This window comes from Hoplias malabaricus, chromosome 4, assembly GCF_029633855.1.
Source record: "Hoplias malabaricus isolate fHopMal1 chromosome 4, fHopMal1.hap1, whole genome shotgun sequence".
Lineage (NCBI taxonomy): Eukaryota > Metazoa > Chordata > Actinopteri > Characiformes > Erythrinidae > Hoplias > Hoplias malabaricus.
Window position 1 is genome coordinate 4,085,693 of NC_089803.1, and position 26,251 is coordinate 4,111,943.

General features: G+C 40.6%; 1 gene segment (V, D, J or C); it reads left to right on the forward strand.

The window, feature by feature from the left end:
- Window positions 1-23,795: 23,795 nt before the first annotated feature.
- LOC136694103 (immunoglobulin kappa variable 3-15-like) lies at window positions 23,796-24,398 on the forward strand. The segment is given in 2 exon segments: window positions 23,796-23,844; window positions 24,061-24,398. Coding segments are annotated over 2 exon segments (387 nt in total).
- The last annotated feature ends 1,853 nt before the right edge of the window (window positions 24,399-26,251 follow it).

Here is a 26,251-nt window from a genome sequence, read left to right on the forward strand (position 1 = left end):
TCAGTCTTCAGAACTGCAATTCATTTCGTTTCAGGAACTAAAGGCCTCACGTGACTGACTGCAAAAACTGCTAAGACTGCTTGACTGACTGAATGCTTCAGCACCAATGGTTTAAAACCAGGCCTCAGAACCCATGCATTGAATTATTGATTTCTTTGTACAACTTTGCACTTGGATTTTTTATTTTTTTTTTTGCTGAAATGTGGATGATGGAAAAGTCAGAAAATGAATTATGGAAAACAATACACATGGCAAATGTGGCAAGGTGGAATGTTGGTGAATAAGTAATTTAAACATAAAACCTTTGAGTCTCAAAACCTGGAAAAACACAATAGTTTATTGATTCATTGTTTATCTATTTTGTTGAGATTTTAACTGCTAGACCAACACAAAGTATCACGTAATTGTGAGGTGTCAAATAAAAATCTGAAAAGTGTGACATCCAAAAGTATTCAGCCCCCTTCACTCTGATTTCCCTAAATAACATCCAGTCCAATCAATAGTCTTCAGAAGTCCAGCTGTGTGTAATTTAGACTCAGTATAAATACATCTGTTCTGTGAAGGCCTCAGTGGTTTGTTAGAGAGCACTAGTGAACAAACAGCATCATGAAGACCAAGGAACTTACCAGAAAGGTCAGAGACAAAATTGTGGAGAAGTTTAAAGCTGGGTTAGGTTATAAAAACATATCCCAAGCTTTGAGTATCTCAAGGAGCACTGTTCAATCCACCATCCAAACCTGGAAAATGTATTCTACAACTGCAAACCTACCCAGACATGGCCATGCACCCAAACTGATAGATTAAGCAAGGAGAGCACTAGTCAGAGAAGCAGCCAAGAGGAGCTGCAGAAATCCACAGCTCAGGTGGAAGAATCTGTCCACAGGACGACTAAGTCATGCACTCCACATATCTGGCCTTTATGGAAAAATGGGAAAAAAACATTGTTGAAAGAAAGCCATAAGTAGTGCCATTTGCAGTTTTCCACAAACCATGTAAGGCACACAGCAAACATGTGGAAGAAGGTGCTCTGGTCAGATGAGACCAGTGTGGCGGAAAATAATACTGCTCACCACCTTGAACACACTGTGCCCACTGTGAAACATGGTGGTGGCAGCATCATGCTGTGGGGATGGTTTTCTTTGCAGAGAAAGCTGGTCAGAGTTGATGGGAAGATGGATGGAGCTAAGTACAGGGCAATCCTGGATTAAAACATGTTAGAGTCTGCAAAAGACTTGAGACTGGGAAGGAGATTCACTCTCCAGCATGACAATGACCCTATACATACAACCAGAGCTACAGTGGAATGGTTTAGATCTAAGAATATTCATTCAAGGTGGCTCTACAAAGTATTATGATACCTTTGCACATCACACTTTTCAGTTTTTATTTGATTAAAACTTTGAAAAACATGTATCGTTTTTGTTCCACTTCACAATTATGTGCTACTTTGTGTTGGTCTATCACTTAAAAGCTCAGTAAAATACATTTACATTTGTGGCTGTAAGGTGACAAAATGTTCAGCACTTGTGTTTACTGTGATATTTACTCTATTTATGTCATTAGCCTTAACCTGTAAGTATTAAATTAGTTTAATTATGTAATTATGTAACATTGTCAAATGGAAAATCCTACTTGAGCTCATTACGTTAATTTAACTGCAGTCACCATTAGTTAGTCCCATTAATCTTTGTATAGCTATTAATAGAGCAATGGTGTTGAACATTGTTGTAAACTTCAGAAATATTTCCTTATGTTAAAAGTTAAAAGCTTTTTAAAAACTTGTGAATTGTGTGCTGCAAACTCTAGCTGCACTTCTAAGACAGACATTTGATCCAGGTTTTTACCCCCCACAGTTTTACAATGGCCAGAGTGTATGACACAATAAATCTCTAAGCAGGAGCTTTAGCAATTGCATCCAGATACCTGTTTTATCATTTCTTTGATTGAATTTTTATGGTGAAACACTTTGGTTGAAAATCACTGTCTTTTAAATGTGGTATATAAATGAAGCTGCTTTGTCTTGTCCATTATTATTAATATTATTATTGTTACTATTATATCATTTTAACTCTATATGTTTTGTTATTGTAATGAATTTAACAGACAAACCTCTTGATGCCATACAAAAAAAATAAAAAATAAAAAAAATCTCCATCTATCTGAAGAAACTTATCATCATGCAAAGAAAACTTTAAAGCATGCAAATGGTTCTGAGTGTTAATGGTTCTATATAGAACCCCTGACCTCAATATAGAACACTTGAATGATATTAAGACTGTACACAATTGGATATTTAATTACAGTGTGGTGGGGAAAGAGCTGAGGAGCTCACAGGGAAGCTTCCTGCATGATCAGTGGCCATCGTTTTTGTTGTTTAGGGGGCAATTGAACGTTGTTTAAATGTTGTTTTCAGGTTTTTTGTGTGTTTGGGCTTGGTGTTTGGTGTTGTGGGGGTTCACCATCCTGAAGAATGAGACCACTTGCATCTCGCTGCATACACACCATCCTGGCAGCATAGATGCCATGAAGTGGGGTGGGAACAACAGAAGACATGGCAACAGGTAGCAGTCTCCTGGCCCACATAAAGCCCAATAGAATCCAGGCGGCCAATGAAACAGCCTACACACAAATTGGCCCCAACTGCCAACAGTCAGGTGAACCAAACAAGGCCACAATCTAACCCTGCTTTTGTATTATCGACCATAATTTGTTTTTTTAAAAAAAGAAGAAAATCCTAATGTCAATGTTGAAACAACACAGCCTGAACACTTGACACAAGACCGGATGGAGGAACTGTTCTAGAACCCAAAGACAGAACATGAAAGGTGATATATATTTCTATGCTGTCCTGTTGTGGACCATGCATTCAGCTGCACTACTGACTGATTAGAACTAGACTGATCCACCACCACTGAAGGATAAACTTCAGATTACAAAGTCCCCGGACATGCTGGACTCCCCATGCCAGACTCAGCATCTACTGGACAACTCTCAAGGGGCTGCACAGCATCTGAATAAACTACAGGAGGTGTTGCATCTGAGCATGTAAGCATTACTACAGGAGGGGATGCAGAGGACCCAGAGAACCACCAATCAACCCCCTCACTGGAGCCAGCATCCTCCACTGGCAATACTGCAGGGGAAGACCTAGAAAGGCTCACTGGAGGCTCTGCACAAACCTGAGCCTTTAACAGCTCATGATACACATGCTTAAACCTCTGGAGTCTGTACTCCCACTGACAGGATAAATCAAAACTTATGCAAAAACACTAATGCAACTCATCAAGTTGTTGTCCTAGAAACATAATAAACATACCCCAAGAAACCTTAAAGGGTCTACTTTTAAAGAAAAAAAATAATAATTTTAGCTTGTTTTTATTATAGAATTTTAAGTAACAAGAGGCATGTATCTCTCTGGGACTCGTGACCCTTAATAGCCCACACATTCATATTCATATGATAATCTGGCCGCTCTTATTGGAGAATTATGACCGCAAAACTACATGTGGAAATGCCCATTTTAGTCATGTAAACATTGCCATGTTTTCCCACTGAGCGCCAAGCTTCAAGACGGCATAGTCATGCTTTTCAGCTGCCTGCGGAGGAATGGCTTAAATTTGTGATGAGTAAGTGAAATATATTTGAGTCAATATTCTAACGCATGTTTGGTGCTGATTAGCATTGATGCTACATTAGTTCAGTATATAATCCAGCAATGGAATTTGTAAAGCTGGTGGTAAATGTTTTGTAATTGTGCAGAGTGCAGCTGATAGAGGGGAAAAATGCTTATGGTATAATTTGGATGCTCCCTGCTGCTTTCAAGCACTGAAGCTCATATTTATGGCTTTGTTGCTCCAAAGCAGTCTGTGTCGTTGTTTAACTAAAATATCACAATTTACAAACAAACAATTCAGTTGGTCTCACTGATGGGGTGAAGGCTAATGGGCCATTATCTCTGACAGCAGGGAGGGATTTCTCATCTGTGTTTCACACCTATCTCATGAATAGTCAATATATGAGTTGCAGGGGACAGAGAGTCTGAGCTTCTTTGCTCGCCCTGTTGCCACCGCGACCCTGAAATGGATAAGCAGAATAGATAGAATAGATAATGATGATGATTATGTCAGATTACCTCAGACAAAGCTGAAAAGCCTTAGAGTCCAAAGGTTAAAGGTGCATTGTACATTCTCTGATTATGCCGTTCTTTCTGGCATCCTGCATCCTCCAAAAACAGAGCTCTCACACCATCAAAGGCCATTTAAAGTTGTGCCTTATGCTCAACTATCCACTTTAATACATCTCCCAGAACTGGGTCATAAACCTGACCAAGCAGGAAACCGTTTAACATATGAAACTTTTTTTTTACAGATGAAACTATTGGTGCCTTTTAAAGATGTTTTTAAATTTCTGAGCCATATTGTGTATAAACTGCATTATCCGTGGTTTATTTTTACCCTTACCATCAGATAAATATAGTGGTATTTTCTTGTTCCTGAAAAGTTTTTGGAGACATGTGTTTTTAATTGGACAGCAACGTACCGCTCATCATTATTGGCACCCATAACATTTAAGTAGATAATGTGGAATTTCTCCTAGGAAAAAAAATTATTAAGTGCAACAGCTTGTATGTCTATAGAGAAATAATGTTTGATACAAAAGAGCAAATGAAAAACATTTTGAAAAAACTATGGGATGGTGAAAAATAGAAAAACCTAACGCTTGATGTGGCATCCTTTACAGTAAATCAGTATGGAAACATATTTTGAATCAGAACATCAGAAGTGCTATTATTAACAAAACAAAAAGACCTCCAAAGGGTATAAATCCATCTTCAAAGACCTTGGTATCCCTGTTTCAACAGTGACCAATATTATTAAGAAGTTTGCCAAGCATGGAACTGTCAAGAACCTCACTGGAGGTGGAGGGAATAGATAGACTGATGAGAGATATCTTAAAAGGCTGGTGGGAATGGTTGTAAAAAACACATAGATAAAACACAGTCTTTCTGGGAAAATGTTCTGTGACTGATGAAATAAAAACAGAGCTTTTTGGTGCAATAATTGCTTGCTTAATTGCTTGTTTAATTGCTAAGATGCAATGAAATGTATGATGAAAAGAACACCTTACCTCCAGTTAAGCAGTTAAGTATGGTGGAGGATCCATAATGCTGTGGGGCTGATTTGATACGTCTGGTAATGGAGGCCTTAACTGTATCACAGGAATCATGAAATGAAAGAATTACAAAGACATTTTAGAGTGAAATGTCCTACCCAGTGTAAGATCTAAGATCATGGGTACTCTAGCAAGACAAAGTTCTAAATCACAAACCCAAAAGCACTCAGGAAGGGTTGGAATGGAAAAAATTAACTGTTTTAAAATGGCCAGCAATGAATCCTGATCTCAATCCCATTGAAAATCTTTGGGGTGAGCTGAAATATGCCACTGGGAAAAAGAACCCTGCAAACATTCAAGAACTCGACCAGACTGCAAAGAAAGAGTAAAAGAAAATACCAGCTGAGAAGTGCAAGAAGCTTATAGATGGCTACAATATGGAATTGTATTGATGGAATCAATAAAAAAGTAAATATGGAGAAAATATCTCAGACATAATTTATATGGCATAGTGTAAAAAAAGACAAAAAAAATCTAACAAATCTAAAGTGACACCAAGGCCTTACTTAATCCTCTTTTAGATTTTGTACCAGCCAATTCTGCCATCAAATTCAGCAAAGGACCTGACATTGCATGTCCCCATACATTATTTGCATCAAAGTCTGAAAGGTACAGGGAGCATTGCAAAAACCAACAGGCAGCAGATTACACTCAAAATTTCCAAACAGCATACAGAAGACTAGGTTTGTCTCACTCTGAAACTGGCACTTGGTTATAACCACTTGCCAAGTCCAAATTAGAGAATCAACAAGCTCCAGCCAAAGCATCCAAACATTCATGAATGTGTGGTAAGGGAAAAGCATCCTTCCTTGTTTTGCTATTAGGCTGACAACCAACACACATCCTCAAGCTTATATCCTTCTTCAAAGAACAATTTGAGCAGCATATGAGTTTCAACATATCTTTTGTTCCCACCAAATGGGCAAAATAATTTATTACACGGCTTATTGCTGTAACAAAATTTAAGAGTAGCATCAGACAGACTTACTTTTCTTGATAATCTCATCTCTAGAATCCATGACTGATAACCCTCTGATAGCAGGCCAAGCCTTTGAGAATTGGTTCAGGGCCAATATGGCGATCAGCAGTAAATAATAAAAATATGTTTCATTATTACTATAGTCTTTCCAAAATAATGATGAAATAAACACTGCTTTATTTATAATTCACACAATGCAAAACTATGTACATGAATAAGAACTTGTAAACTAAAAAAAATAACATGTTAAAATAGTAAAATATTATAAATACTTTACAAATAAAATATTTTATGTAAAACAATAATAATTATAAACTTTCAGAACTAAGTGTGATATATTTTGCTCTTCTCCGTAGGTCTCCGGAAATGGCACCTGGAAATGTAATTTATTGAAGTAACCCCTTGTAACATCTCTACACAGTGCACATTACCACAACGTATCACTCCCCTTCCCATCTTTGCTGCATTGTTTGCACATGCTGCAATTCTAAGCAATCTGTTCCAGTATGTGGTGAGACACTGGCACACTTGGAGAAGTCACTAGATCGGCACAGATCAGCAAAAGAAAGCAGGTAGGAGTTCACAACACCCATGTCAAGAAAATTAAAAAAGAATGTTTTATACCAATTGTGCTACTTACATAAGACAACTATGTAGTCTTTGGTCAGAGAAGTCAACTACACCCATGTACTTGTAGTCTTTCACTGCCTCAAGTATTTGAAAATCTCTGACCTGCCAGGTTCCATCTGCTTGTTTCTGCTTCCTTTTTATGAGAATAGGCTTTGTGGATAGTGGAGCTAATAGACCTCTTGTGTTCAGCCATTTCACAAACAAAAGAGGACTATCTCTGGCCCATCTCATTAAACAGACTGGCACTTGTGTGAAAGCTGTCACACTACACATTGTATCCTGTTCCAAGAATTTCAGGTGTCATGAGAGGAACTATAAAATCATAACTACAAAGTCCAAGGGCAATTCTTTATACACCTTTACTTGTGTAAACTGCAAAATCACATTTACCATTTGCTGAGTCACAGCAGGAGGTTTGTCCTTCATATACATTTTCAGCCCTATTTTAGCTGTTGCTGGTACCATTCGCGTATCAAAGGAAACATGCCTCCTTGGATGGTAGAATGCATTACAAGCAATCTTCATACTCTCTATCAGTGGCCTGATTTCTTCTGGCAGTTTGATGTTGGGACGCTTATATGTAGGCTCCAGCTGATGGCCTGAAGGAGAAACACAGCCCATTCCTGTTCTTGAACTCAGAACAATTACAAGGCCAAATCCAACAGTCATTTATCTCTTCACTGCCCCCTCCCTATTCTGAGGGGGATTTTTTGCATGTGCTTTCATATACAAATTCATGTTCACATACATGTATTTACACCATAAATATTAGTCATATAAATAGTTAAAACTGTACCTGTATTTGGGGTTGTCATTTGCAGTTTAAATTCCACAAAATAAAAAAAATCTTGTAGTCCTTAAATCTATTTTCAAACCCAGATCCTTCATTTTCATCACTAGAGACAAAAATCACCTCAATGGCATCCTGAGTACTTCTTTTTCTGTGGCATATTAGAAATAGCATATATACCAAACACATTAAATAAATTGTTTCTCGGAACAGCTGTGATTCTGATGCATATTTTAATCTCTCTGGGGAGCAACTTAAGCCTGCTGCACATCTCTTTAGCAAGACTGCATTGGAGAGGTGCCATGTGCACCGTTGTATAACAATTGTTTGAGTGCTGAAAATTCAAGCTTTTCAGTGGACAATATTGTGTGTATTATTTGATTTAAAATATCCTACAAATATTTTAGGAACACAGAGATTGTTTCAGCTTTTTGATTAATCAATGGCAACATTTACTCAGAGATTTGAGACAAAAGGTCCATCCATTATCCACCGCTTATCCGGGTCCGGGTCGCGGGGGAAGCACTTGGCTACGCCGATAAATTCTGTCCATAAAAATTGTGAACAGAACCGGTCACAACGGGCAGCCCTGACGGAGTCCAACTCCGACTGGAAACCAGTCTGACTTACTGCCAGCCATACGAACCAGACTCCTGCTCTGTTTGTACAGACAACAGACAAAAGGTAAACACTGTAATTCATTTGTTTAGTGCAAAGAAATTGATTTATAATATCAGAACAAAACATGCATTTTGAAGGAGCACTTATTTTGTTAGGATTACATGCTGATGCTTTGCCACACTGTGATGACAGTGCTGTTTTGTAGAAATGGTATGTTCTGCCATTTCTAAGCAGATGTGCATTTCAACAATGTTTTGCGGCATTCCTGAGAAGACAAGGTGTGCTATTACCCCACAAAATGCGGGTTAACAAAATAGACCAAAATATAAAAATGAAAAGAACAAAAGAACAAAAAAAACAAGAAATACAATAGCACCATCAGGAGGGAGGGCACATCAAAAAGGGAGAAGAGAGAGAGGTGAACTTGACGTTCCTCCATCCTTTACAACCCTGCCATCCAGAGTCACCATCCAACAACAAGGGAGTAGAAGCTGCAACAGGACGAGGCAACATCAACAAATCTCAGCCTCTCACTTTTAAATGGAAGATGACTGAATGCAAAGACTCTTCTAAAAGGGGACGTCTATGATTGTAGGGAAATGCAGTTCTATGGTTTGTTTATATTCCAGAGCTTTACACTTTTCAAGGTGAAACGAGGTGTTTGGGAATAAAATTAACTGTTGTTTGAACTTGGCTGAAGTTTAACTTGTCTGTAAGTTTTTATTCACTGTTTGAATTACCACAGTTAGCCATCTCCTTAGTTTGGAAACAGTGCCACTTCAAGTAATCTGAAACAGGAAAAATTAGTCAGTATTACCCTCCTATGGAACAGGAATAGAGCAACATCATCATCTTGGTCCATTCATTATCTGTAACCCTTATCCAATTCAGGGTCGCGGTGGGTCTAGAGCCTACCTGGAATCATTGGGCGCAAGGCGGGAATACACCCTGGAGGGGGCACCAGTCCTTCACAGGGCAACACAGACACATTCACTCACACCTAAAGACACTTTTGAGTCGCCAATCCACCTACCAACGTGTGTTTTTGGACTGTGGGAGGAAACCCATGCGGACACACCAACTCCTCACAAACAGTCACCCACACCCACAACCTCCAGGCCTCTGGAGCTGTGTGACTGCGACACTACCTGCTACGCCACTGTGCCGCCCCATCTTGAATATTTGGAGTCTCTTCATTGTCTACAAACAATGACAGATGCATTTTCTGTGCCATGACCAGAGAGAGAAAGAAAGCCTAGCATACCGGACTGAGAGTTTTTTAAATAATTACCTGACAACAGGGCATTGTAAAAACATTAGACCGGTTTTGAGTACATATACAAATGGTGAGGAATCATCTTCTGAATTTATAAAATAAGCTGAGGCACAAATCACATGATCACTGAGAATGCTGAGGAATGAAACTCAGTCTGATTATGCCAAGCTACCTACCATGCTGTCAGCACAGAACATGCCATGAAGGGGGTAGGAACAACAGAAGACACTCCCACAGCTAGGAGTCATTTGGCCCATATATAGTTCAGCCAGCTAATCAAACCTACACACAAATAATAATAATAATAATAAAACAATTCTGCCACACATACACCTAGTACACAGCAACATTTTGTTTGGTCAGTAAAGAGTGAGACATTCAGACATTTAAAAGCAGCTGGGTAAAACTCAGATTTGCATGAAAAGGCATCCTCTTTCTCCAAGAATAGGGCAGCATCTTCAACAGATGTTCAGCTTAATTTAGTCAAACTCACCCAAGCACAACACACAGCACTGCACTGAATCTTCAACTATGCACTCTTTCTAGCAACACCAAGGCACGCGGTTATTCACTGTGTGATGTAAAAAAACTACTTGAAATACTGGGCAATTATTGCTCACCTCTGTGACTGTCAAGATAAAACATTCAACACTCCTTACCCTGCAACAATCCACACACCTAAGTTTTACGTTTGCCTGATGTTAATTAAAAAATGTTTCCAAACATAGTTGAGGAGAAATCTGTACATCTTTCATCTCATGAAGCTTAGTAGATAAAGGTTAATACATCAGAAACACTGACTTCAAACACACTTGCACACAAACAAGTACAAAATGATATAGACAAGATTATGATTAGTAACAGCTTTTAGCTACATTAGGATGTCTTTATTGTACTGTATTTCAACTTGTATAGGTTAAAATAATGCAGGTGTATCTTTATATAACGTTGCAAGTATAGACCACATGGTCATGCACTTAAAACTTAAAGAAGGTTTTAATATACAAGTGTTTACAGGATTTAACTGGACTAGATGTTAGTTATAGTACAACAATGATAGCAACCACAGCAGACCTGGGTAGGAACAGAAAGAAAAAGTCAAAATCCAGGAGAACAAAACACACAAATTACCAAACCAGAGCTAAAACCAAGAGGGAGAATCGAAGCAACAAGCCAATATTAAAGCAAAAGAAAACAGTCAAATACAAAACACCCAGTAAATAATGTGTAAAGATGGAAATACTCCACAAGGTTAGACTGAAACAAACAGTGTTTATATACACAAGGGATAATGATTCACAGGTTGTTCATTCAAAACTCAGGTCAGGAACATCTGAAAAACGTGGCCAAGAACTTTCTACTGCTGCACAAAAAGGAATTTGACTGACACATATAGAGGCAATCTTTCATGTTGGACAAATACCAGAACCAGTACAAAAGGACACACAGAAGTGTGTATATGCCGAGCTACATATAGCCAATCAAAATACAACTGGCAGAATCCAGACAGTGAGGTCAGATACATGTACGGAAGGTAGCAGACTCTGATTTAACTTGAGTGTCTGTGGCTGAGACTACTTGATCAATGACTTATCATTCCCTAGCAAGGACCTGGAAACACTTTAGCAACCACTTCAAAAGCCAAAGCAACCACATGAGAATTGGTCTGCAGTGTGCTGTTACTCTGTATGACTCATAATTAAATGTACTTTATTATTTAATTATTTTCACATAAAATTATATAGAAAGTTCACAAAACAAACAATCCTTTTTTGTGGTTTAAAACTTTATTCTTAGAACAGTAAAGATAATTATAGAGCTTTTTGTTATATAATAAATGCAAATTTAAGTAAAGAAACAGAAGCAACAAACAGTGTAAGAGTGTGTATATAGAGTGTGTATCTCTGTACTGAGCTGCTCCAGAAGTTGATGTAAAGATCTGAGCATTAATCAGAGACATGTTTGAACACACTGAAGATGAAGAGGAGCTCTATCAGCTCCAACACAGGTGTGGACCCTCACTGTCCAGTGCACTGATCTCTCTTCAGTGTTTCACTGACAGTAGTCTGGCCTCCTTTGATGGCCTCACAGGTCACTGTCTTCTTCATCCACTCGTCCTCCTGGAGGGTCAGGGTGCTGCTCCAGCTGTAGAGGCCAGTGTCCTTCTGCAGAAGCCCAGGACTCTGACTAAACCCAGAGGTCAGAGGGTTTCCACCCACCTTCCAGCATCATCCTCTGTGGAGGAGAGACACACACCTCACTAACACACACCTCCACACACAATAACACACTCTGTGGAGGAGAGACACACACCTCACTAACACACACCTCCACACACCCAATAACACACTCTGTGGAGGAGAGACACACACCTCACTAACACACACCTCAACACACAATAACACACTCTGTGTAGGAGACACACATCTCACTAACACACACCTCCACACACAATAACACACTCTGTGGAGGAGAGACACACACCTCACTAAAACACACCTCCGCACACAATAACACAATCTGTGGAGGAGAGACACACCTCACTAACACACACCTCCACACACAATAACACACTCTGTGGAGGAGAGACACACACCTCACTAACACACACCTCCACACACCCAATAACACACTCTGTGGAGGAGAGACACACACCTCACTAACACACACCTCCACACACAATAACACACTTTGTGGAGGAGAGACACACACCTCACTAACACACACCTCCACACACAATAACACACTCTGTGGAGGAGAGACACACACCTCACTAACACACACCTCCACACACAATAACACACTCTGTGTAGGAGACACACATCTCACTAACACACACCTCCACACACAATAACACACTCTGTGGAGGAGAGACACACACCTCACTAAAACACACCTCCGCACACAATAACACAATCTGTGGAGGAGAGACACACACCTCACTAACACACACCTCCACACACCCAATAACACACTCTGTGGAGGAGAGACACACACCTCACTAACACACACCTCCACACACACAATAACACACTCTGTGGAGGAGAGACACACACCTCACTAACACACACCTCCACACATAATAACACACTCTGTGGAGGAGAGACACACACCTCACTAACACACACCTCCACACACACAATAACACACTCTGTGGAGGAGAGACACACACCTCACTAAAACACACCTCCGCACACAATAACACAATCTGTGGAGGAGAGACACACACCTCACTAACACACACCTCCACACACCCAATAACACACTCTGTGGAGGAGAGACACACACCTCACTAACACACACCTCCACACACACAATAACACACTCTGTGGAGGAGAGACACACACCTCACTAACACACACCTCCACACACAATAACACACTCTGTGGAGGAGAGACACACACCTCACTAACACACACCTCCACACATAATAACACACTCTGTGGAGGAGAGACACACACCTCACTAACACACACCTCCACACACAATAACACACTCTGTGGAGGGGAGACACACACCTCAGTAACACACACCTCCGCACACAATAACACAATCTGTGGAGGAGAGACACACACCTCACTAACACACACCTCCACACACACAATAACACACTCTGTGGAGGAGAGACACACACCTCACTAACACACACCTCCACACACAATAACACACTCTGTGGAGGAGAGACACACACCTCACTAACACACACCTCCACACACAATAACACACTCTGTGGAGGAGAGACACACACCTCACTAACACACACCTCCACACACAATAACACACTCTGTGGAGGAGAGACACACACCTCACTAACACACACCTCCACACACACAATAACACACTCTGTGGAGGAGAGACACACACCTCACTAACACACACCTCCACACACACAATAACACACTCTGTGGAGGAGAGACACACACCTCACTAACACACACCTCCACACACACAATAACACACTCTGTGGAGGAGAGACACACACCTCACTAACACACACCTCCACACACACAATAACACACTCTGTGGAGGAGAGACACACACCTCACTAACACACACCTCCACACACAATAACACACTCTGTGGAGGAGAGACACACACCTCACTAACACACACCTCCACACACAATAACACACTCTGTGGAGGAGAGACACACACCTCACTAACACACACCTCCACACACAATAACACACTCTGTGGAGGAGAGACACACACCTCACTAACACACACCTCCACACACAATAACACACTCTGTGGAGGAGAGACACATACCTCACTAACACACACCTCCACACACAATAACACACTCTGTGGAGGAGAGACACATACCTCACTAACACACACCTCCACACACAATAACACACTCTGTGGTGGAGAGACACACACCTCACTAACACACACCTCCACACAATAACACACTCTGTGGAGGAGAGACACACACCTCACTAACACAAACCTCCACACACAATAACACACTCTGTGGAGGAGAGACACACACCTCACTAACACACACCTCCACACACACAATAACACACTCTGTGGAGGAGAGACACACACCTCACTAACACACACCTCCACACACAATAACACACTCTGTGGTGGAGAGACACACACCTCACTAACACACACCTCCACACACAATAACACACTCTGTGGAGGAGAGACACACACCTCACTAACACACACCTCCACACACAATAACACACTCTGTGGAGGAGACACACACACCTCAGTAACACACACCTCCACACACAATAACACACTCTGTGGAGGAGAGACACACACCTCACTAACACACACCTCCACACACAATAACACACTCTGTGGAGGAGAGACACACACCTCACTAACACACACCTCCACACACAATAACACACTCTGTGGAGGAGAGACACACACCTCACTAACACACACCTCCACACACAATAACACACTCTGTGGAGGAGAGACACACACCTCACTAACACACACCTCCACACACAATAACACACTCTGTGGAGGAGAGACACACACCTCACTAACACACACATCCACACACAATAACACACTCTGTGGAGGAGAGACACACACCTCACCAACACACACCTCCACACACAATAACACACTATGTGGAGGAGAGACACACACCTCACTAACACACACCTCCACACACAATAACACACTCTGTGGAGGAGAGACACACACCTCAATAAAACACACCTCCACACACAATAACACACTCTGTGGAAGAGAGACACACACCTCAATAAAACACACCTCCACACAATAACACACTCTGTGGAGGAGAGACACACACACCTCACTAACACACACCTCCACACACAATAACACACTCTGTGGAGGAGAGACACACACACCTCACTAACACACACCTCCACACACAATAACACACTCTGTGGAGGAGAGACACGCACCTCACTAACACACCCCCCCACACACAATAACACACTCTGTGGAGGAGAGACACACACCTTACTAACACACACCCCCACACACAATAACACACTCTGTGGAGGAGAGACACACACCTCACTAACACACACCTCCACACACAATAACACACTGTGGAGGAGAGACACACCCCTCACTAACACACACCTCCACACACAATAACACACTGTGGAGGAGAGACACACCCCTCACTAACACACACCTCCACACACAATAACACACTCTGTGGAGGAATGTCTCCAACATGATCACACACACAGTTAAGTTTCACAGTTTGTTGAACCACTGAAAAGTTAATGATCTCTCTCTAAATCTAATGCTCTGTTTATTGAACTTGTAAGGGATGATCACCTCAGTTTCTCAGTAGAGTGTTCAGTGCTAAACACGTCATATCTGCAGGTAGGTGTCCACTTCTGTCCACTGGGTTTTTTGATGGTTTCCTTGTCTGTAAGCACTTATTCAGGTCAGGGTCGCGTGGGTCTGGAGCCTCCCCAGAATCAGTTATTGCAAGTCAGGAACATACCATGGATTACGGTGTATACTTTTATAACCTTAAAAAGGAGTATATCACAGCACCAGGGGCAAACATCCTTCTAAAGATTGCATTCATCAATTTCAAGAAACTCACAGTATGATATGGTGTCTAGCTGAAATGAGTGTACAGAATAATTTCAACATTAGGTAACATCAAAACCTATGTAAAAGAGCTAACCAACTTGAGCTACAAATCTCTAATATAATTTAGAATATTTCTCACCAATCCTGTGTAGTGTCTTTACCTGTCCAATTTTAGCTTAGACAAGTAAGTCATCATATTAGATGACTGCATATTATATTAGCTAGAATTAATTATTATTCATGAATTATGCTCAATGACCCACTGTAGTTCTTGGCTCTGGAATTGAATGTGAAATAGAAGGAATTATTCTGTACAAGAAAAGTGCACACACAAACAACCAAGGATTGGTTTTATCACACAACTGGTTTATTAATAATGATATTGAATAATGAATATTGATTATACATTCATATAATGAAATGAATTATAGCAATAAATGAGGGAACATGGATTTTAATATATGAGGAAATTTCTCTATGATAATTATCCTAAATTCTAGAAAGGCTATTGTTTATCCCAGCAAGCATTCAGCAATAACCTCCTGAGCAATGAAATAAATAAAACCATGTGACCTTACGTAGCCCCGGAGATGTACTGGGAGCATGTCGCTGACGTGCGGTGTTTTCCGGCGTGGCTTCCTGGAGAACTGCAGACACGGGCCTTGTAGCATTGCGGCTGATGGCGTTCCTTTTCTCCCCCTTTTCAGAGACACAGCAACCCCTCCATCGGAGCTGGTGGTGTTCTGAAGTTCTCTGTGGAGATTCTCCGTCATCGCTGACCTGCTGCCTTGTGAGAGACACATCCATGCAGGTCTCTCCTGGGCCTCATCTCAGAAGGTCATTCTGAGGGTGCGTGTGGCCGTCTTCATTGCTGTTCCGGAAGCTTTTATTATCCCTTTGAAGGTCTGAGGTCTCCTTCATGCTCTGGCTGTGGCATTGGATTTTGCCACAGCTACAGCTACAGCTTTCCTTAAACTATAGTTTTCTATAAGAGATAAAAGTTAAATAGAACTTCTGTTATATCTGGACCACGCTTGAGGGGCCCAAGGCTATTTAAGAAAGCCATGAGAGTCTGACGCCTGCAGAGGAGGAGGCAGAGTCATTTCAAAACCCGAGTCATTTTCCTCTTTAGCCTTGAAAAAGGATAAAAGAGAAAAAATGTGAAGTGAAGCAAAGGTGTGTGAAAAGAGGAGGCTAAGTGGGGAAAGAAGCCTTTCTCATTTGGCGCCACTGGGCTTTTTAACCAGAAATTAGAAAACCTGCCTTGAATATCTGATTGGATCTCTAAGATTGAGGATTGGAGCCTCTCTTGCTCCTGATTGGCTGTTTTCGGTACCTTTGTACAGAAAATAAAATTTATGAACCTTGACAAGACAAAGACTTGAAAACCATCCCTTTTTGAATGAATGTCCCAGGATTCTGAATCATACTTTGCAATATAAAAGATTATATGTTAACACAAAGTAATATTATTAAGACAACCATGTTTTACATAATTATTAACCAAATATACACATAATATGTGGCTACCTTGGTTCTACATAAGTTCATATAAAAAAGAAATGACTTTAAACACATGTAAATTAATCCCACCCATTTTGATTGTCCAATGGTATTAATTTCAAACAGTTGTGCAACTTGTTGTTTAAACCAGTGGGAATTAAGGTTTAATTCTATAGTTTGAGAAGTTCTTCATTAAGCAGTTTTATACAGAGCATAAACTGATCTTTTTGATCTCCCAAAAGATTCTTCTCTTGACCCTGTGTGGCCTTGGGTCATAAAAAGGGTCCCTGGAGAGTGTTTTTTATGACTCTGCTCTGTGTTATCTCAGATTCCAACTGCTGGTGCAAGGAGGGGCTGTCTCTGAGAGCCAGCTAAAGTCTGGGTGTTAGAATCAAATCTCAGAAAGTCAAATTTCTTATTTGAAATTAATACACATTCATCATATCACACTACACCTGTGTACTTGCCATACGTAAGTCATTTCCTTGCTGCCTCCATGAGTTTATTAGCCATCTCTTTACACCCTTCTGTGAAGTTCATACAGATCTGCAGCTCTGTTTTGACACTATCCACCTCAAGACAATTACTCTCATTTCTCCATGCGGTGCTCACTTTCACAGCGTTGCGGTTGTTGTTAGAACTTACTAATTGACTAGCACTTAGAGAGCGGGTTTTCTGAGGTTAGCTGGTTGGTGGGTTATGATATCACATGGCGATGCTGTTAAACCAATTAAATTCAATGTATTTGTGGTGACATGTTCATGAACCAATAACATGCAAAAAGATGTATGCAACCTCGGCTGCCCTCCAATAGGAGGACTAATAGGTGTCCATCCAGGCACTGAGCCAGACAGAGGACAGGGAGCAGAAAAACCAGACTGTCCCAACTAAAGCCAAATGTCTGGCCACTCTACTTTGGATGGAGCACCAGCCCATCACAGACATTTATTTATTTTTTTCTTTTTAATAATTTAGCTGTCTTTATGTAGCCACTTTTCCTCCCAATAATGGTTCCCTGTCAAAAGCACAAGCCTTTTCAAATTATTGCTAACACTGCGGACAGGAGTCAAACAGCAGGAAGCATGAAATACATCACAATGCTGAACACATCTGTCCATCCATCCATTTTCTGTAACTGCTTATCCAATTCAGGGTCACGGTGGGTCCAGAGCCTACCTGGAATCATTGGGCGCAAGGCAGGAATACACCCTGGAAGGGGCGCCAGTCCTTCACAGTGCAACACATACACACTCACACACTCACACCTACGGTCACTTTTGAGTCGCCAATCCACCTACCAACGTGTGTTTTCGGACTGTGGGAGGAAACCGGAGCACCCGGAGGGAACCCAGGCGGACACGGGGAGAACACACCAAACTCCTCACAGACAGTCACACGGAGCGGGACACAAACCTACAACCTCCAGGTCCCTGGAGCTGTGTGACTGCGACACTGCCTGCTGCGCCACCGTGCCGTCTGGACAGTTAGTATTCTCCTCCAAGCGTGTTAAACTGTCCAGTGACTGTGTGAAATACATTGTGTCTAGTTTCAAATGTCTTAGAAGAAGCATGAACTCACACCTGTATTCCTCTTGATGACGGTAATGTAATCACATGGTACATACACTGACCTGAATAGATTCCCAGGTGCAGGGGTCACTATAATAAACCCTCCAACATCATGCTGGGTTCAGGAGGGAGTAAAGAAAACATTTATGAAACAGTGGTTACTGACACACTACTCATGTATTATTGGACCGCAGTGACGCTTACGTTATCCCAAATGACAACATACACAGGATGCTCTGCCTGCTCAGGTCCTTCTGCTCAAGTCCAAGCACATCTATTATTATTATCCATCTCCAAGTGCCTGTATATATATAAAATGAATGGAGCGGTTGTACATTTTTTACCTTTATTTAAGCAGGGAGAAATTCAAACACAACTTGTTAGATGTAATAATGCAGAACTGACACATTTTATACTGAATCTTCTCTTATGCCTCATACTCGCCCCAGCCTGAGAGCTGTGCATCATCAAGAGCTGGCGAGTCATCTCTAATACTTCAGAGAAAATGGCCCTTTTGAAAAAAAGAAACACAGATCTGTAGAAAGATAAAAAAAAAAAAAATTAGTAAATTACCGTTGGAACCGTGTTCCTCCTCAGCACATGTTTCACTGACTGTTGATGTGTGAATTTGTCAAATTAACTAAATATTTTATGCCTTTTCAGTACAATTGGACTTACCTTCACAGATCTGACTGTGTTTATATTGTCTTTTTAAAGCCGGAAAATACAGAAAGCACTAATGTTGTCATATCATCAGATTCAGAATAAGACTTTCATGAATTGCCCTGTCTAGTGTGTTCCTGCTCTGTCATTGTTTCCTTTGTTTGTCATGTGCATAGAAGCACGTCTCTTTGTTTTGTTTTGTTCCTGTCTCCCTTGTCTCCGCCTTAGCTCCACCCACTCATGATGCCTCCTTTTGTAGTCCTGCCCCCTCATTATCTTTCCCAGGTGTTCCTAGTTAGTAGGAACTGTCTCATTATGTCTCATGTCTGTTTATTCTACTCTTTGTGCTCATTTGGTTTGTCTGTTTGTTTCTCTCTAATGTTATTATCTCTCTTCCTCTCTAGACTGTTAGTATGCAACTCTCTTATTAGTCTGTTAGTACTTGCCTCTCTCTCTCTAATGTTAGCATTTTTCTATTTCTCTAGTCTGTTAGTATTTCCCTCTCTTTGTAGTCAGTTAGTAATTCCCTGTCTCTCTAGATTTATAAGTATCTCAGCTTCAGCTAACATGCCTAAGTATCATCTGTCTATATTGAAGTTTCACTATCTCAGTCTAGGTCTCTTTGTATCTGTCTCCCAGTGTGGGTCTCTTTGTATCTGTCTCCCAGTCTAGGTGTCTTTGTATCTGTCTCCCAGTGTGGGTCTCTTTGTATCTGTTTCCCAGTCTAGGTCTGTTATGTATCTCTCTCAGTCTAGGTCTGTTATGTATCTCTCTCAGTCTATGTCTCCATATATCTCAGTATCCTTACCTAGCTCTCTCTCTTTGTCTGAGGATCTCTGTTTAAGTATCTTTTAAGTGTCTCAGTTCATAAGATTTGTTCTAAATAAAGTGCTGTGTTATAGCATTTGCATCCGCCTAACTCAGTCCACCCAGTCCCGACAGAGATTCAAGATGTTACAGTAACTTGATGCATTTTGTTTACGTTTTCTTAGTTTTTCATGTTTAACTGAATTTATTATAAATGTTATCAAAAAGGGAGACAATAAGGCAGTATCTGAACTAATGTCCAAGAGATTTTTATTTATTTATTAATTTTTTTATATATTTTAACAAATAAATGTAGATTTTAATGGACATTGTCTTTAGTGGGGGTTTGATGTTTGTATTTGTGTTTACCTCTTCAGGACCAAAAGGATTTTGAATGTTGTGAGTCTGGCCAGCACAAGTGTCTGCTAAGTGTCAGTGGGCATTGAAAACCAATTGAAAAATAACTTCCTCCTGGTGGTGTTTAATGACTCAATCGTTTGTTTTTTTGTGTGTGTTTTTTTTTTTTTTTTGGGTCTTTCAGCAAAGTTGAGGAAAATAATTTTAGACTTTTATTTGTAAGTCACTTTAATACATGGCATATAAACACCTCTTATGAATGCCATGAATAATTTAGTAATATGCGTTTTATCTTCTCTCAGTAGTTCTCCACTCCTCCACTGTCCTGAATTTAGTTAGTTAGTTAGTTAGTGTTTATTTCGGTTTTCAAAATGAATACAGTATATATATATACAACAGTATATATATAAGACAACAGTATATATAAGACAACAATAATGGTAACAAATAATAAATTAATAAACATGACAGTCAAAACAAAACAATTACAAACCGAAAAGGTATAGGATGAAGCTTTAGCTTATTGTGCCTACCCTTTGTACTTAGCTAATTAACATTCCTTTTACTTCTGTATTTAAATGATACAAAACCACCATGGAAAGAATACATAAAAAAAATATATATATATAAAAATATACATACATACACACACACACACACACACACACACTTATATATCCATTTAGTTATTTAACAATAATTATTCATTGGTTTTATAAGTGCTTACCACCTTATTTTTTAACATTTTTTTAAACTTGCCAAGTGAGCATAGTTCCTTATCAAAACTATTCCACAAATTAATGGATATACATCTATTTTATATATTTGTCCTTGGTTTTGTTTTTGTAAACATACCTGTTCATATCATACACTCAGTTCATATTTGCTCTCTTTAATTTCAAACAACTTCTGAACACAGTTGGGAAGTAAATTGTATTTTGCTTTGTACATTATTTGTGCAATATTAAAGTTAACTAGATCATCACTGAATTTTAAAGCCTGTAATTTAATAAATAGTTTGTTGGTTGGTTCATAATAATCCTTTCGATTTCCAATTCTTATAGCTTTCTTTTGTAGCATGATAATTGGTTAGTTATGGTTTTATATGTGTTTCCCCATACCTCCACACATGTATGGAACTATGAAAGAACAGTAAAGTATATAAAGTGATTTCTCATTCAGAAAATTTTTAATTTGATATAATACTGCAATTATTTTAGAGGTTTTTGTTTTTACATAATTTATATGTGGTTTCCGGGTGGCACGGTGGTGCAGCAGGTAGTGTCGCAGTCACACAGCTCCAGCCTCTCTTCATATATTCTAGAAAATTGCTGTAACACAGTGGCAGCTTCAAGCTCCCATCACAGAGAACTTCACACAGTCAGAACATACCACACAGGTGTTGAAGAAAGCACAACCTCACCTCTTCTACCTCAGAGAATGGCTGAGGAGGTTTGGCATGAACCCCTGCATCCTCAGGACAGTCTACCCCTGCACTGTGGAGAGCATTCTGAAAGGCTGTATCACCACCTGGTACTGGAACTGCACCGCTCTCTAGGGGAAACCTCTGCAGAGGGTAGTGCACAAAACCCGGGATTCAGCTCATAAAAATCCTGGATCTATACAGCAGCCGCTGTCTGAGGAAGACCAGGAGAATCATAAAGGACTCCACCCCCACAGACTACTCTGTTCTCACTGCTGCCCAGTAGCAGGAGGTATAGAAGCATGCAGTCCAGGACCCCTGGCCATCAGGATGCTGAACAGCCAGTAGCACAGTGATCTGGACAACAGTCACGACTACAATCCATCTTCACAACTCAATCCACATGTATACATTTAATTTTGTCCTAGTCATATAGAACAACCCTTGTATATTTCAAAAGTGCAATATTGAGTGTAGTATGTGTACTGTGTATTTGGTATCATTTTTATTTTATTTATTTATTTATTTTTCTTTCGGAGACTATGCACCCACGTTTTTCACTCACCTTACACTACTGTTATATGATGTGACAATAAACCTGATTTGATTTGATGTCACCCAAAAAAGACTTGATCATCACCTGCTGAACAATGAATTAACAATTGAAACATTAGGAATATGACACTGTGACAGTTGTCATCAGCACTGAGGAACTGAAATCAGCACCAACACAACTGAACTCGACACAGCATTTTACACACACCAGTAGAGCAGTGAGGTGAAACTCAGATTTACATGAACAGTCCTGAGTTGTCCTCTTTCTCCCAGAATAGAGCAGCACCTTCACCAGATGTTCAGCTTCATTTAGTCAACTTGTCCAACTTGAGGGTTCTCAGGCCTGTCCGACTCAACAATTCTCCAACATGTCCGACTCTATGGTCCTCCACCATGTCTGACAATGTCTTTTTATGGACTAATATAGGTCAGGCCAGACTGGACCAGTACTGAACGTCTTGGGACGTGACTGGTCCATTCGTGGTCACAGGGAGAACTTTCCTAACTCTTAATTTAACTATCATCAGATGAACTGTTTTAAAACTGTAATTAAAACATGTTAATGTCTTCATACGGAGGAATCAAACTGACCCCAAACAAGCTGCCCATCATGATCTGAATCAGTGCTGGGGATATTTCTCTCAGCACAAATCAGTGTGAATTTGAAAGGAGTTTATTACTGAATATCAATGTTTATAAAATACAGACTCTTATTGTGACACAAGCACTAATTTTAATGTTATATGTAATAAACCTGTCTGTTCATTTACATTATGTTTTATATAAATGTGACATTATTTGAATTATAAACTAAAACAATGAATCACATTCAGTTTAGAAAAATAACTCTGGTTTGTATTTGTTATTTATATTTAACTTTAAAACTCTTCAAATACAATTGTAACACAGTGTTAGTCTGAATTTACTGTATGTGTGTCTTTTTCAGTAAAAGTGATGAGAAAGATTAAATAAGTCTCATGTTTAAACAGAATAAAAGTCCCTTCATTTTCAGACTGAGTTTTGCTCACAGTGCTACATTTCAGTGAAGAGTCATTGTCCATAAACCTACATCACTCATAACACTGTTAGTGATAACACGGTAAAATGTGTGTGTGAGGGGTTTACACATTTTCCCCTTAAAATTTATTCATAAAACTCTAACATTTCTAAATGAAGATCTATCTCTGAACTAAACCTTGTTTTCTAAACAATCTAAACATTTATATGTGTTTATTATGGAGGTGTTTGATGGAGGCATTTCCATAGAGAGGGTCCACTTTGCATCATGAGCCCATGCTTCAGTGCTCTGCTAGTGTTTATAGTCCTGTGAGTTTAACACTTCATGACTGAGAGCTGCTGCCCCACAAACTTCACCCACAGCAACCATGACTTTGGTCTCCATATTCATCTGGACACTGGTGCTCTGGACAAGAGGTAACACACAAGTAATTTTGTTAAGATGTATATGTTGTAAATAGGGTTAATATTTGCATTGAGCCTATGATTCATGGTAATTTTCATATGTAATAGATTCTGTCCTTGTCAAATCCAAATAGAAAATTCAAGTGTAAACATACTGACAAATTATGAAAATTACCAAGAGACTAATATTGTATAATGTGAAATATACTGATTTATGTCCTGTCCCAGGATCCAGTGGTCAGGTGACTGTGACACAGACTCCTGCAGTGAAAACTGTTTCTACAGGATCTACCCAAGAAACAGTTTCTATTAGCTGCAATTTCAACCCAACACCTTCAGGTTGTAGTATTTGTATCTCCTGGTATCAGCAGAAACCTGGAGAAGCTCCTAAACTGCTGATCTACAGTGTTAACACTAGACAGTCAGGTATTTCAGATCGTTTCAGTGGCAGTGGATCTGGATCTGACTTCACTCTGACCATCAGTAACGTCCAGACTGAAGATGCAGGAGATTATTACTGTCAGAGTGCACAAACAGTCAGTGGTAGCTGGGTGTTCACACAGTGAAATAGAGTCTTACAAAAACCTCTCTCAGGCAGATACTGCACAGAGACTGCACTGCTGCAGCTGCACCCTACTGCAGGTGCTGAGGGGGAGGATGATACACACAATAATATACTCTATGGAGGAGAAAAACACACCTCACTAAACCTCCACACAACCACACTCACCTCCACACACAATAACACACTGTGGACTCTGAGATGATCACCTCAGATTCTCAGTAGAGTGTTCAGTGCTAAACACGTCACATCTGCAGGTAGGTGTACAATTCTGTCTGTTAGTTATTTACGGTGGATTACTGAAGGACTAAATGATTTCTTCAGACAAATGTCAGCATCCAGACATCATCGTCTTTTCCGCTTATCCATTTCGGTGTCGGGGTGGCAACAGGGCGAATAAAAAATCCCAGATGTCTCTGTCCCTCACAACTTCCACCAGCTCCTCCTAGGGGCATCCCCAGGCATTTCCAGGCCAGCCGGGAGATGTAATCCCTCCAGCGTGTCCTGAGTCTTCTGAGCCTTCTTCCAGTTGGACATGCCTGGTATACCTCCAGTGGGAGGCGTCCAGGTGGAATCTTTATCAGATGCCCGACCCACCTCAACTGACTCCTCTCAACGCAAGGGAGCATTGACTCTATTTCGAGCTCCTCCCTAATCACTGAGCTACTTACCCAATCACGGAGATTACGCCCAGCAACCTGTTGGAGAAAGCTCATTTCGGCCACTTGTATCCGTGATCTTGTTCTTTTGGTCATTACCCGTAGCTCATGACCATAAGTAAGAGTGGGTACGGAGACTGACCGGTAAATTGAGAGCTTTGCTTTATGGCTCAGCTCTATCTTAACCATGATGGTCCGGTACAGTGACCGTATTACTGTAGACGCTGGACCTAAACTATGGTCAATCTCACAATCCCTCTTCCCATCACTCGTGAATAAGAACCCGAGATACTTAAACTCCTTCACTTGGGGTAGGTTCACCCCCTACCTGAAGGGAGCATGCCATCTGTTTTTGGGAGATAACCTTGGACTCAGACTTGGAGATGCTGATCTGCATACTGATGGCTTCACACTCTGCTGCAAACGCAAGTGAATGCTGGAGGCCTCTGTGCAAAGAAGCCAGAAGAACAACATCGTCTGCAAACAGCAGAGATGCCACCTCCCGGGCCCCTCATGAGAAGCCTTTCTGTCCCAGGCTATGCCTCACCACCCTGTCCATGAACATCAGGAACAGTAGTGGAGACAAGGCACAGCCCTGACGGAGTTCAGTGCCCACATTGAACAAGTTTGACTTACTGCTGAGGACGCGAACACAACTCAAAATCTGAGAATACAAGGACAGTACGACCCTGGCATGCAATACTCACAAAGCACCTCCTTCAGAATCACTCAGGGAACAGGGTCATACACCTTCTTCCTCCAAAATTCTAGGTTCGACTATCGTACGGATTCTCCATTCCAGCACCTTGGCATAGACTTTCCCAAGGAGGCTGAAAAGTGTGATGCCACAATAATTGGCACACTTTCTCTGGTCCACTTTTTTTAAAAAACAGGAACCACTATCCCTGTTTGCCAATCCAAAGGCACCATTCCCGAGGTCCATGCAATATTGTAGAGGCGTGTCATCCAAGACAGCTCCACAGTATCAAGTGCCTTCAGTGACTCTGGGCAAATCTCATCCACTCCTGGGGCTTTGCCACTGCATCACATCACCACCTCAGTTACTTCAGCCAAGGAAATGGGATCTGAAACTTCTGGCCCTACCTCCTGCACAGGAGGCATGTCTGTCAGTCAAGTTTAGTTTCACCATCATTACTGAGCACCGCTTGGACAGTGTCCCCTCTCCACCTCCTAAACT